Consider the following 12,331-nt stretch of genomic DNA (forward strand, 5'->3'; position numbering starts at 1 on the left):
CAACCTGTACCCCAGGGATATAGTGTTGCGGACCCAGCGGTCTGTAGTAATACGGAACCATTGCAGACTGAAGGCAGGTAAACGATTGGCAGTCAAAAACGCCGCTTCCCCGGCCTCCTGGCCTTAGAGGGCCCCGGACGAGGGACTGAACAGGATTGGCGTTGTGACCGGCATCTCTGCTCCCGCTGCTTCTTAGGCAGGGGCTCATATCTGCCCCGAGCCTGTGGAGCGGAGGCGTGAGGCCTGGGCTTGTCCTTGGCCGGCGGGACATACAGGCCCAGCGTCTGCAGAGTGGTACAAGAGTCCTTCATCCCGTGCAGACGGGTGTTTGTTTGATCAGCAAACAGGGCCCGACCGTCGAATGGAAGGTCCTGCATGATCGACTGGGACTCAGCCGATAGTTCAGAGAGCAAAAGCCAGGACGCCCTTCTCATGGAGACCGCCGCGGCCATCGAACGAGCATCCATCGAACGAGCGGCCGTGTCCACCGCATCTGAGGCCACCTGGAGAGCTGCTTTAGCCACTGCCGTATCTTCATCAACCAGAGCCCAGAACTCCTTCCTGTCTTTCTCGTGGAGGGAGGACTCAAACTTGGGAAGGGATCCCCAAAGGTTAAAATCATATCTGCTCAAGAGTGCCTGGTGGTTGGCCACTCTGAGCTGAAAACTCGCACATGAATAAATCTTTCTCCCAAAGGAATCCAGCCTGCGAGCAGCTTTGTCCTTAGGGGTGGGAGCGGGTTGGCCGTGTCTCTCCCGGTGGTTAGCGGACTCCACCACTAGAGAGTTCGGAGCTGGGTGAGAGTAGAGATACGTGTTCCCCTTTGTGGGCACAAAGTACTTCCGCTTGGCCTTTTTGGAAATAGGACCAAGGGATGCAGGGGTCTGCCAGTAGTGATATTGGCCACCCCTTGATGGAGCGGGAGGGCCAGGCGCCCCGGAGGTAAGGACATTGAACAACGTGTCCGATGGTTCCTCCATCTCCTCAGCCTGGAGCTGAAGGTTTGATGCTACTCTCCTGAAAAGCTCCTGGTGGACCTTGAAATCCTCCTGAGAGACCGGAGGAAGGGCAGCCACAGAGTCATCCGGTGCTGAGGTGGTCGGTGCTGCGGTGTCGTCAGCACCTGGCGGTACCGGTAGCTCGACGTCCTGACCCTGGGCCCGAGTTGGTGCCGGAGGGTCGGTGCCCACTGCCTCATCACGGTGCTGAGGCAGTGACATCGACTGGGCTTGGGATGCTCCCGCCACGGAGCGGGGTCCCGGCGATGCCGGTGCCTGGGGCCATGGTGCTCACTGGCACCACTGTCCCTGCCAGGGAACGGCCTGGCCCTGGGGCACAAGGGGGCCCGAAAGGGCTAGCTGGTCCTGTGGTACCGAGCAGCTCGAGGAGGGGCGGCTGTGTGCCGAGGTGGAGGTCTGGGACGAACTCACGGTGCTGTACGAACAGCTGGAGTGGTCCCAAACATGGAGGCAGACAGGTAGGAGTCGGGAGTACTGTCCCTGTATTCCCTCCGGCGCCCAAGACTACGATGCCTCGGTGCCTGGGATTCCCGTGACGAACTCCGAGCATGGCGCCTTCCACGGTGGGTGCCGGAGTATGAATGTCGGTGTCGATGACGACGAGACCTGTCCCTGCGGGTAAGGCTTGAAGAGGAGCGGCGGCATCTTTTAGTGCCACCCCTATGGTCTCCCAGGGACGAGGAGGTAAGCTCACTCACAGACGACCCTGCTCGCGGCGTGGAGGTGTGCCTCGGTCCGTGGCTCGGCTCTTCGACTCGGGACGCCTCGGAGACGTCCGGAGAAGGTTGATGGGCACTCAGTGGTGGCTTCCCACGGGATCGGGGGCCCGACTGAGGCGGCGCTCCTGGCACCGGAAGTGTCATGATGTCGCACGCGGCCTGAGCTGCCTCCGGCGTCGAAGGCATTCTCACCTCTGGCGAGGCGCGCGTGGACGGCACCAGACTACTCCACTCCACCCAAGTCGGAGGTCTCGATCCCGATGGGGATCGTGGGTTGCCCAACGCGGGTCTGGCCTCACCCCGTTCTTTCTCCCAGCGCTGCTGAGACTTCCCTGGCTTCTTAGCTGGGGAGCATGCTGGGAAGTCGAGGATGCTTCGCTGCGCACCGAGGACGCGGTGCCCGGCACACTGTCAGCTCGACGCCAATGCCGACTCCATTAAAAGAGCCCGGAGTCGGATCTCACGGTCCTTTTTCGTTCGTGGCTTGAAGGAGCGGCAGATCTTGCACTTCTCACTAACGTGAGACTCGCCCAGACAGCGAAGACACTGATTGTGGGGATCGCTTCTGGGCATAGAGTTGCGACAAGAGTCGCACGACTTGAAGCCTGGGCCATGGGGCATGCCCTGAGCCAGGCACCAACAAAAGAAGTTCAGCAAAAAAGTTCAGTGAGACTGGACACCACCAAGGCTATAAACGCTGTAGCCAAGGCTGGAGCACAAAGTTCCAACTACCTTCACTGGCGGTAAGAAGGAACTGAGGGTGTGGGGAGCACACAGCCCCCTTTATAGCGCGATATGTCGGCGCCACTCCAGGGGTCGCAGCGGTGCTCCCCCACTACGGATGCTGCTATGGGAAAAACTTCTGGCACCGGTGCATGTGGCGAGCACGCACACCTACTGTGGAATACACAGGAGCAATCACTCGAAGAAGAATGAAGGGCTGCTGAATGAGTTCACTAAGCCAGAAAGTTCACCTGCCAAAGCTGGAGCTGGATGTACCCGGGCAACAGAAATCAGGGATGCTTTGTGCTCCCACATTATGGTCCCAGTGGAAGAGGGAATAGTATCTTTATGAATTTGCTTGTGGGGATGGGGTTCAGTGCTTGGGGAAGGGTGGAGCTTGATTGCCAGGCACTGCACTTATGAATGCCATGATCACTTATGAAATGGTGTGTAGGGGATGATTCACAGTACGGATTCATATAAGGAAGTGACTGAAGTGTGGACTGATGTATCTAATTTTATAGAGGAATACCGTTTGCTTACTAATCCCTAATAGTCCCTGATCATGTGTTTATCTTAATTATTTTAAATACACATTGTATGATGTGATACAGTGATGATAATAAATGTTCTTGACATAAAAAGCTTTATTTATAAACATGTATTATACAAGTACAACATTCACCCATTGCCAGGCAGGCCAGTTGCCATTACCACACCAAAACACCAGTAACAACAGAACCTTTCAACAACAAAAAAGTGCAAGAACACGTGCGAACAGTAAAACCATGAACAAGACAGAAACCCCCTACCACTGCATGTTTTCAGCCCTCTATTCTCCTTTCTCTTCTTATCCCATTTACTCCATGCTTGGCGCCAGGAGAAGGGGCTGCAGAGAAGACTCTATGGCGCAAAGTTGCCCTGCCCAGCCACTCATAGGGCCCAACTGCATGGGCCATTGGCCACGGAGTTTTACAAGTTGTTTCTGGACTGCATCCCAAGGTACTGCACAGGGATGTAGGCCACGGTGTGGATGATGTGACTCAGACCAAGATGTGGATGATGCGGCAGGAGCCAATATTCTTGCAGCCATTCTTGATATCAGCTGCTCAAAGAGTTTTCTCTGCTGAACTCTGTCCTTCTCCCTTAGCCTGCTCCAATGCTGAAACCCTATCCTCAAGGTGTGCAGCCAGCTTCAGCCTTTCCTTTTCCCTCTCAGCATGCCTTTTCTCTAGCTGTAAGTCTCTCTCTTTTTGATACTGGACCTGCTTGTTGGTCCTGTCCATAAGTTCAACCACAAGTTCACCACAGAAACTCTTCCTTTTGGAACAGTTTGTAAAGGTACATCGGGCCAGGCTTGTACTACACTGTGGGTGAGCTATGCAGGTACTGCAGCCAATAGAGGTTGAGAGGCCTGGAACAGAACAAGACACAGAGGGATATTGTTTCAAATAGCTCAGTGCAGGAGCTCAGAGAAAAACTTTGTGGAATTTCAAGGACATAAAATGTTACTTTTCCAATCTAAACTTCAATATATTGTGAGAGGGATGCTTCTGTCCACAGAAGCTCCCTGGACAAAGCCTGGATAATCACAATGAAAAGTTAAAAATTCAAAGGTTTTTTTGTTTTGTTTTTTTAAATTGCAGAACTACTTGGGTTAGGGGAGGGAGGGCTGTCAGTGGCCTTGTGACAAAAGCTTTTTCTGCCATTTCAGGCCTTCCACATTTTTGAGGATATACAGTTCTTGTGGTTGCTGACTGACAAAGGGAAATGTTATTCCGACCTGCTGGTGGGAAAACTGCAGGGTTTTCCTCGGAAGTGTTCAAACATATTGTGACTGACCAGCACATCTATGAGTGGACTGGCCTGGTCAGCTACCAAGGTGGCTCTGGAAAATACACTCTTTCCTGAAATGTCACTACCTATCTGGAGTTTGTGCTTCAGGAAAAGTTTGCATCTATCAACACCTGTGATTGGGTTGGAATTCTTAAGGGATTTAAAAGAATGCTGCATTAGCTTCCACATGGCTTGGCTGATTATGACTGCATGCAAAAACATTTAATTCCATGGCCACCCCCCTTTAAACCCTCTCCCCCCAGCACATTTCTGGATGCACTTTCAAACCCCAGGCAAATCAGGGACAAATACTTTTGTCATGTACAGACTGCATGGACTACCTTTACCTGAAATGGACTAGATTTGCAAACGGAACACATTTCCACCTCCTCCCCACCACAGCTTACCATTTCCACATGGCTCATTACATCACTGAGTAGCTACAGAACAGCATATTTACAGGTATGGCAGTGTAAAGTAGTTATTTTTAAGAAATGGGAATGCCCTAGCAAAAATCGGTGCCCTTTCAGTAAAAAAATCACTTTTAAGGATTTTTATTGTTTGCATTTCCTGGTCGTCATTTTGAGCTCTATGTGGTGGGGAGTAGGGAGAGTCATGCCACTGGGATACATTCTGCCATTAGGGGGTAAATGCTACTAGCTGGGGCTTCTAATAAGTTTTGCATAGAATGGAAATCCCTCCCATATATTAATAAACATTATAATGGAGCCACAAACTTACCAGGCTCCAGGGCGGTTTCTGTCCCATCTGTGTCTCCTGCAGGCTTCGCAGTGGCCTGTTTCTCAAGAGGGCATCAAACAGCTCCTCTGAGTACAATTCCAGGATGTGCTGCAGAGACTCCTGTGGTACTGGTTTCAGTAAGAGTCATTTCACTGGCATCACTCTGCACCTGCTGCTGGCTCCCATCACTCCCCATGCTGTATTTTGGGGCCAGCGGGGTGCCATCTTGGCTGACCAGGTCATCATGCATCATTGATGGCTCTGCGCTTGGCATCCTGTCAAACGCCTCACAAAATGTGCACTATGTCGGTGAGTTGCCTGAGGTGAAGCTCTGGTCCCTGGTTTTCCTGCACTCACTCTTGAGATGCTTCATCTGCTCCCTAAACTTGTCACCAGTCTGGTATATTTGTAATGCTGACAGTTTCTTCCCTATTTGCTGGTATGAACGATCGTTCCTGATACTCTTACTAAAAATCCATTGTTTTGCTTGCCTTGCACCAGAGATTTACCAAAATCTGGATGTGCTCGCATGACGATGAAGCAGTGCGCTTTGCAGAAAGCTTATTCTGTTCAGTCTCCATTGCAAACACTGAAGGTTCTCTGATGGTGTATTTGCAACTCAGCGGTCAGAAGGCAGTGCAAGGGTTAATGCTGACTCACTGAACTGCTGCATTACAGCAATGGGGATTGCTTCTGCTTTCACTGGAGTCAACGGGAGAGTCTTGGAATAGAGAGAACAAGGAAGTGGCCCCTGGGATTGTTGGATACTTTTTGGTGGACCCTCAGAATCTGAGGTTAGGTCTACACTACCCGCCTGAATCGGCGGGTAGAAATCGACCTCTCGGGGATCGATTTATCGTGTCCCGACGGGACGCGACAATCGATCCCCGAATCGACGCTCTTACTCCACCAGCGGAGGTGGGAGTAAGCGCCGTCGACAGAAAGCCGCAGAAGTTGATTTTGCCGCCGTCCTCACAGCGGGGTAAGTCAGCTGCGATACGTCGAATTCAGCTACGCTATTCACGTAGCTGAATTTGCGTATCTTAAATCGACTCCCCGCTGTAGTGCAGATGTACCCCCAGTCGGGGGTGGAGGGCTGTCTCTACACTGCAAAGTAATAGGGCTCAAAGCCTGGGTCCCAGCTTGACTCAGACCCTCCATACCCGCAGAGTCCTAGGACCCTGGGTCCGAGCCCATGTCTGAGAGATGTGTGTGTAGATGGAAGGGGGGATTTGGACTCAAGCCCAAGTCTGAGCCAAAGCTTACATTGCAGTGTAGACATACCTTAAATGCTTAAGTCAGTTTGCAAAATGGGACTTAGGACCCTAAGTAACTTAAGCTCTCTTGACATTTTTACCTCCTGTCTAGTTTCATAATGTTGGCAATGAAGCTTCTACCATTTCCCTTAGGAGACCACTGATCAGCCTACAGACTTCATCTTCATTAAGCTTTCCAAATATTCCATCTACATTTTCCTTTTCTTAGTTTTACCCCATTAAATCTAACTGAACCGGGGGGAGGGGGGGGGAGGAAGAGGGAGAATCACATTAAATTCCTCTCCCTCCTTGGTATGTTAATACCATTAAAATATCTGTAGACCAGGGACATCTTGGAATGAGCAGAGAAACAGTTGCTAACTGCACCTCTGTTTCTGCAGCCTTGCTGGATAAAATCACATCCTCAATATATGCAATAGCAACCTAAACAGAGTACTGTGCTGAAAGAATAGTAAATTCAGGAAAAGAAATGGCAACTGCTAAATTTGTATGTCTTGGTATCTTCACCTGCAAAAAAGATAATTTCCGGTTCCAGTTTGAAAAGGAAATTATATTATTTATTTGCATTATAGCAAATAATATAATAGCAGGTGCTAGGCACTGTACAAGCATATAAAAAAGACAGTCTCTGCCCCAAAGAGCTTATTACTAGTTTTGTTTTTTAAAAATACAATACACACAAAGTACTGAAGTAAACTGCATTTCTTTCATTAGTGATCATGATTTGGTAGGGTGACCAGATAGCAAATGTGAAAAATTGGGGGGGAGGAGGTAGAGGGGGGGATTCAATAGGTGCCTATATCAGAAAAAGTCCCAAATATCGGGACAGTCCCTATAAAATCGGGACATCTGGTCACCCTATGATTTGGTGTATTGAACATTTTACTATGCTACCAGGCAGTAATTCAATATAATTCTATCTAGCATTGATAGTTGCTGCAACACGATGAGAACATAAACCTTTGACAGCTAGGAAGATGAAAGGTATCACTGTTGAATTCTACAAGTAAATGTGGGATTTTGCAAACTACAAACAAAAAACACAAAAGGCTAAGGTTTTTAAAAAACAGGATCCTAGTTAGTCTCCTATCTCCATATTTAGACACCTGTCTGAGTTTGAAACTAAGCATGCAACTCCTTCTACTGAGCTCAGTTGTAGTTTGTGGCTGCTCAGCACTTTCAATAATCAAACAGCTGTCTAAATATGGGGTTAGGAGATTACCTTTAGGCTCTTATCTTTCAAAATCTTGGCCTAAACCCAAGATGGAAGAAGCTACAATCCAAACAGAAGTATTCTTTGCAAAAGTATTCTCTTTGCTACATTGCTCAAAATGTCAACACACACTTTAATTACAATTATACAATCGTTTGACCTTGTGCAGCTTTCGATCTCCTTTTTCAGCTGTGTCCTCCATTTCAGGGCATGGGTAAAAGCCAGGAAATGGTGTGAACGGGTTAGCCTTTGGCCTGCATGAGCCAGAGAAAGCACCCATCAAACTATTAATGCTTCGAAGGGAAGAAATCACATGTGGGGGAAGGGCTGGATCGATCAAGAGGTCTGATACCACGTTGCGAGCCTCATTTAGTACTGAAAGATCAACTCCACTTCCACTGCCAGCATTCTAAAATAGAGGGAAATATTGTAAATCACTAATTTAATTATACACTTGGTATATAAAATATTAACAAAATCTCTAACTCTCATAATTCACATTAAAATGAGAGGGAATCAATCATATAAACATTTCTCTTTAATGTATTAAAAAAAATCATCCATACAACATCATAGCCTTTATAACAATATATTTTCAGAGAAACAAATTAACTGTGAATCTGTCAAAATCAGGCCCATATAAATATTGCATAGTGTTCTCAAAACTTACCTGAGTCAATACAAACAAGTCTTCCAGGAATTAATTATGTCAACATATTCTTATGTGAAAAATCATTTTACATCATTACAAAGCAATTTAGATTTCAGGATTTTTAAACATTTAGTCCCCTAAAGGAAAGGTCAAGGAAAGATGAATGGGAGCTACATCACTAACTTCAGCCATACCATCAGGGCGTACTTTGGAATTGAGCAAGAGCTGTCAGTTTTGCTTTCATTCTCTTTTTAACAATAAAAATCGGGCATTTCTTCCCTTAATTAAGCATGTACATAATGTCCAATATTGTTGGGAAGAGTATATCCTAAGAATTTTCAATTACACTTAATTTTTTTTTCAATTGGCACAATTTAATTTTTATAGCAGCACATTTTCCAGTGAATAGCAAGCTGCCAAAAAGAAGCTTAAGATCATATGATATTTTTACAATTGTAAGTTTATTTTATTAATAAAGTTGATGAAGTTAATAACATTCAATTCATTTTTGTGTAATGGGCAAAAAATGGAGACCCTCGCAAGCCCAAAATAAAATGAAATTATATTCCACCTTTAATTCAGGTTTTGGGTCAATAGATAAGCAATGTATACATTTCCTTAATTTTTCAGTACTTTTATTTGATGGCTAGTCTACCCAATCTCTCAAAATTGTATTTCAGTTTCATTTCAAGGCATAAAACAAAAAAGTTTTTGATGCTGCATCTTATCTACAAACATTAACAAACATTATAAACATTCATAGTAATACTTATACATGATATTTAAATTATTTGTCTCCTACAAATGATGCTAAAAAGTACACTTTTTTATTATATGCATTGTAGTGTTGTCTAAAGGCCTCAACTAGGTCAAGGCCAGATTGTGGTAGGCACGGTAAAAACATGAAGGTAAATGAAAGTCTGTGCCCCAAAGAGGTATGTTTCTGCATTTAAGGTTCAGAAGCCCAAAAATGATTCAGGCTTCTCAAATTAAGTTTGAAACAACAATAACCAATTGCAGTGTATACTTTTGTGCCTTCTAACCCCTCAATTATTGCTTTTCAAAGTTTACACCAGAGATGTACAAACAGTATGAACCATCATACATGGCATCAAAAGCAAATTTTCTTTTAAAAAGAAGTCAGCTGGGATGTTCTCAACTGGTGGCCCTTAATCACAAAACATATCACTCTCCAGTAAGTTCTACTTTCTGCACACTTAGCCTTCATCAACCTAGAACATAAACTATAATTACCGGTACTATTTGTATTTCAGAAGCACTCAACATCCACAATGAAACTCTTTGAGTGTGCAGACTCAGAGATGAAGAATCAGCAAATTAAGGCAATTTGAAGAAAGGTCTATGTAGAACTAAGAAGTGAGTGAACAGTGGCTAATGAAATTCAGTGTTTTAAAATATGAAGTAATTCATATGTGTAGAACCAACAAAAGTGAATACATAGACTTAATCTGTGACATTATTAAAAGATACTGTTCATCTACTATTTAAATATTCAAAGCATAAAAAAAGATGACAGGAAGGGCTGCAAGATTTATTTCCAGCATTGGTAGATTGTCCTGTTAGGAAACCAGTAAGGAATTGAATTTGTTTACTCTGGAAATAATGTACTTGTAAGGTGACTCAAATTTCATATGAAGGCCACAAAATGGATGGACATGAACTAACATTCAGAAATGAAAAGCTTTAACTTCATATTAGAATGCTTTCTCTTTACAAATAATTTAGAGTATGGAATCAGAAGTCAAAGAAAGCAAATGACGCTACAAGCAACAAGAAATTTAGAATTGGAATTAATGATTCCTGGAAATACCTGAACTGAGTAACAGAACAGAGGAACAAAGAAAAGAAAAATAAGTAGTGAGAACATATTTGCAAAAATTCAGAGGACAAGGAATTCTGAGGTGACATTTAATATCTTTTCTTATTTTTCCTCTTCCAAAAAAGAATAGCCTTTTCGATCTCCTCTGCTTAAAAAATAAAAATCAAATTAAAAAACGTTGTCATAATTATCACTGTAAATATTTGTGCATTTTCTGACTTTGGACTTGTGAGGGAAAGTTAGTCTGCCCTAATATTTAGTTAAGGTAGATTTTCTAAAAAATATAGTTTAAGCATAAATCACTTTGTGTACTTTTGTATAGTAGTATAGCTTATTCAGTAAAACCTATACAATAACTAATAGTTAGGATCAAAAATTAGCAGTCCACTTAGTGAGTGGCACACTAGCGGGGGTGGGGAGTAAATTTATGCCCCAGCTTGCAGCAGACTAAGTGTTCCTATAGACAAGCCCTAAGAAGTTGTATTGGTATGTTCCTAGTACCACTCACTTCTGAGGTGAAAGCATGGTGGTTTTAAAATAAGGTCTTGAGAGCAGAAGAATTAAGCAGAGGAAAACGGATAACCATGCGGCAGAAAAACTTTGCCTAGCAACATATGAACTTGGAATAAGAGGCAGTTCCTAAATATAATCCAGTGAATTGGATATACTGCACCAAAAAGGATATACTTACCTGTAATTCTGTTTCCTAAAACATATTTGACAGGATTATCACTCTTGGGTCTCATCTTCCTAGCATAAGACAGAGTAGATCTCCTTGGTCCTAAATGAAGCAGTGGAGAGCCTATATCTGCTAGGTGCTTTTCTCTTGAGGGAAAGTGATCAGGGACAGAATTTAAAGCGATGTCCCTTGAGAAATTTCCCTAATCCTCAGAGCTGTTGGCAACAAATCAGCCAGTTTTATAGGCCCTCTTTCTAGGAGGGCTTTGATAATACTCTGGCAGAAACACAGGTATTGCAGAAAGAGGAGGAGGAATAAACTGAGACTGAGGAGAGAGGAATGGAGTATTGCAGACCTTGGGGCTAGTATATTGCCAATGGCTCTAATCTAAAGAGAGGAATCTCTTGGCTAGGACAGCAGCTATGGCGGTTGAATGAATATTGGTAGGAGCTAAAGTAGCTGAATGTGTGTTCCACAAGAAACGAACATGAGAAAGTTAGAAATTATCAAAACAAAGCCTAAGAGTGACACAAACCAGACTTGAGTAAAATATGCTGGCAATGTGGACCTGTGTGACTGCACAGCATATGGAAATCTTATCAAATGAACAGTAGTTAAACATTTGGCTAAAATATAAAAGGGGAGACACCAATTAACTAGTAAAAAGGGAAAAGAAAATTGCCTGTACATTAGTAGGATATGATCAGTTTATTCCTAGAAATGGTGACGTAGGCCTGTTCAAGCAGAACAAATCCCAGGATAATGTCTGGGTGCTGGAACTAACGATAGGGGGACTTCCTGTAAAGTTCAAAGTAGAAACAGGACTAGAGGCCAATGTTTGCCTATGAGACTATGGTCACTCTTCTTATATATCAGGGGTGGCCAAACCATGGCTTGAAAGACACATGCAGCTCTTTTACAATTAAAGTGTGCTTGCGGAGCCCCCCCCCCCCACACCTCCCCACCATTCTTCGCCTATCAGACTGGGCGGGAGGGGTTCCCTGTTGGGAGGCGGGGGCCTAGGGGCTTCTGCCTAGCAGGGAGGCAGGGCTAGGGGCTTCTGCCCCACAGGAGGCACTTGCAGGGCAGAAGCCCAAGCCCTAGCCAACACGCCTGGCTCTTGAACTTCTGAAGATTATTGTATGCGGCTTGGAGGGTCTGTAAGTTTGGCCACCCATGTTATATATACAAAAAATATAAAACTACAAGAATTAGCTGACTTTGAACATCAAGTCAGAAGAAAGGTTATGAGTTCTAAACTGGTCACCTCACAATATGGTTTTATACAATTTGACACCACCAAGTTAAAGAGTCACTGGGTAAAAACTGTCTTTGGATTTCTCAGCAATAGAAATAAATAGCTTAGGAAAATTCCTGAATGGTTTTGTTCTACTTAAGTCAAAAAACAGAGCTCAGAGAACATCTAGAGCACAATTTCACAACCCGAGGTCACGACCTAAAATTGGGGCCCCGGAATGTATCAAAGAGTCATGGGGGGGGGGTCCTGCCCCTCAGGAACACAGGAGGCCCTTTGGGGTGGGTGTTGCAGATCGTATTCCGCAAACACATACAGACAGCCTGCAGAGGCAGCCCTGATCCCACAGAGCTGGCTGGGCTCATCCCTGGCTCCTG

At 45.1% G+C, this 12,331-nt stretch overlaps 1 protein-coding gene across 2 annotated transcripts in view; it reads right to left on the minus strand.

The window, feature by feature from the left end:
- Positions 1-12,331, minus strand: part of PDE3B (phosphodiesterase 3B) — a 286,919-nt gene that overhangs the window by 103,085 nt on the left and 171,503 nt on the right. For both annotated transcript variants that reach the window (XM_065592128.1, XM_042858840.2), the window contains one exon: positions 7,689-7,937. In XM_065592128.1, coding sequence (XP_065448200.1) covers positions 7,689-7,937 — 249 coding nt within the window. The remainder of the gene's footprint in view (positions 1-7,688; positions 7,938-12,331) is intronic.

This window comes from Chrysemys picta, chromosome 4, assembly GCF_011386835.1.
Source record: "Chrysemys picta bellii isolate R12L10 chromosome 4, ASM1138683v2, whole genome shotgun sequence".
Taxonomy (NCBI): domain Eukaryota; kingdom Metazoa; phylum Chordata; order Testudines; family Emydidae; genus Chrysemys; species Chrysemys picta.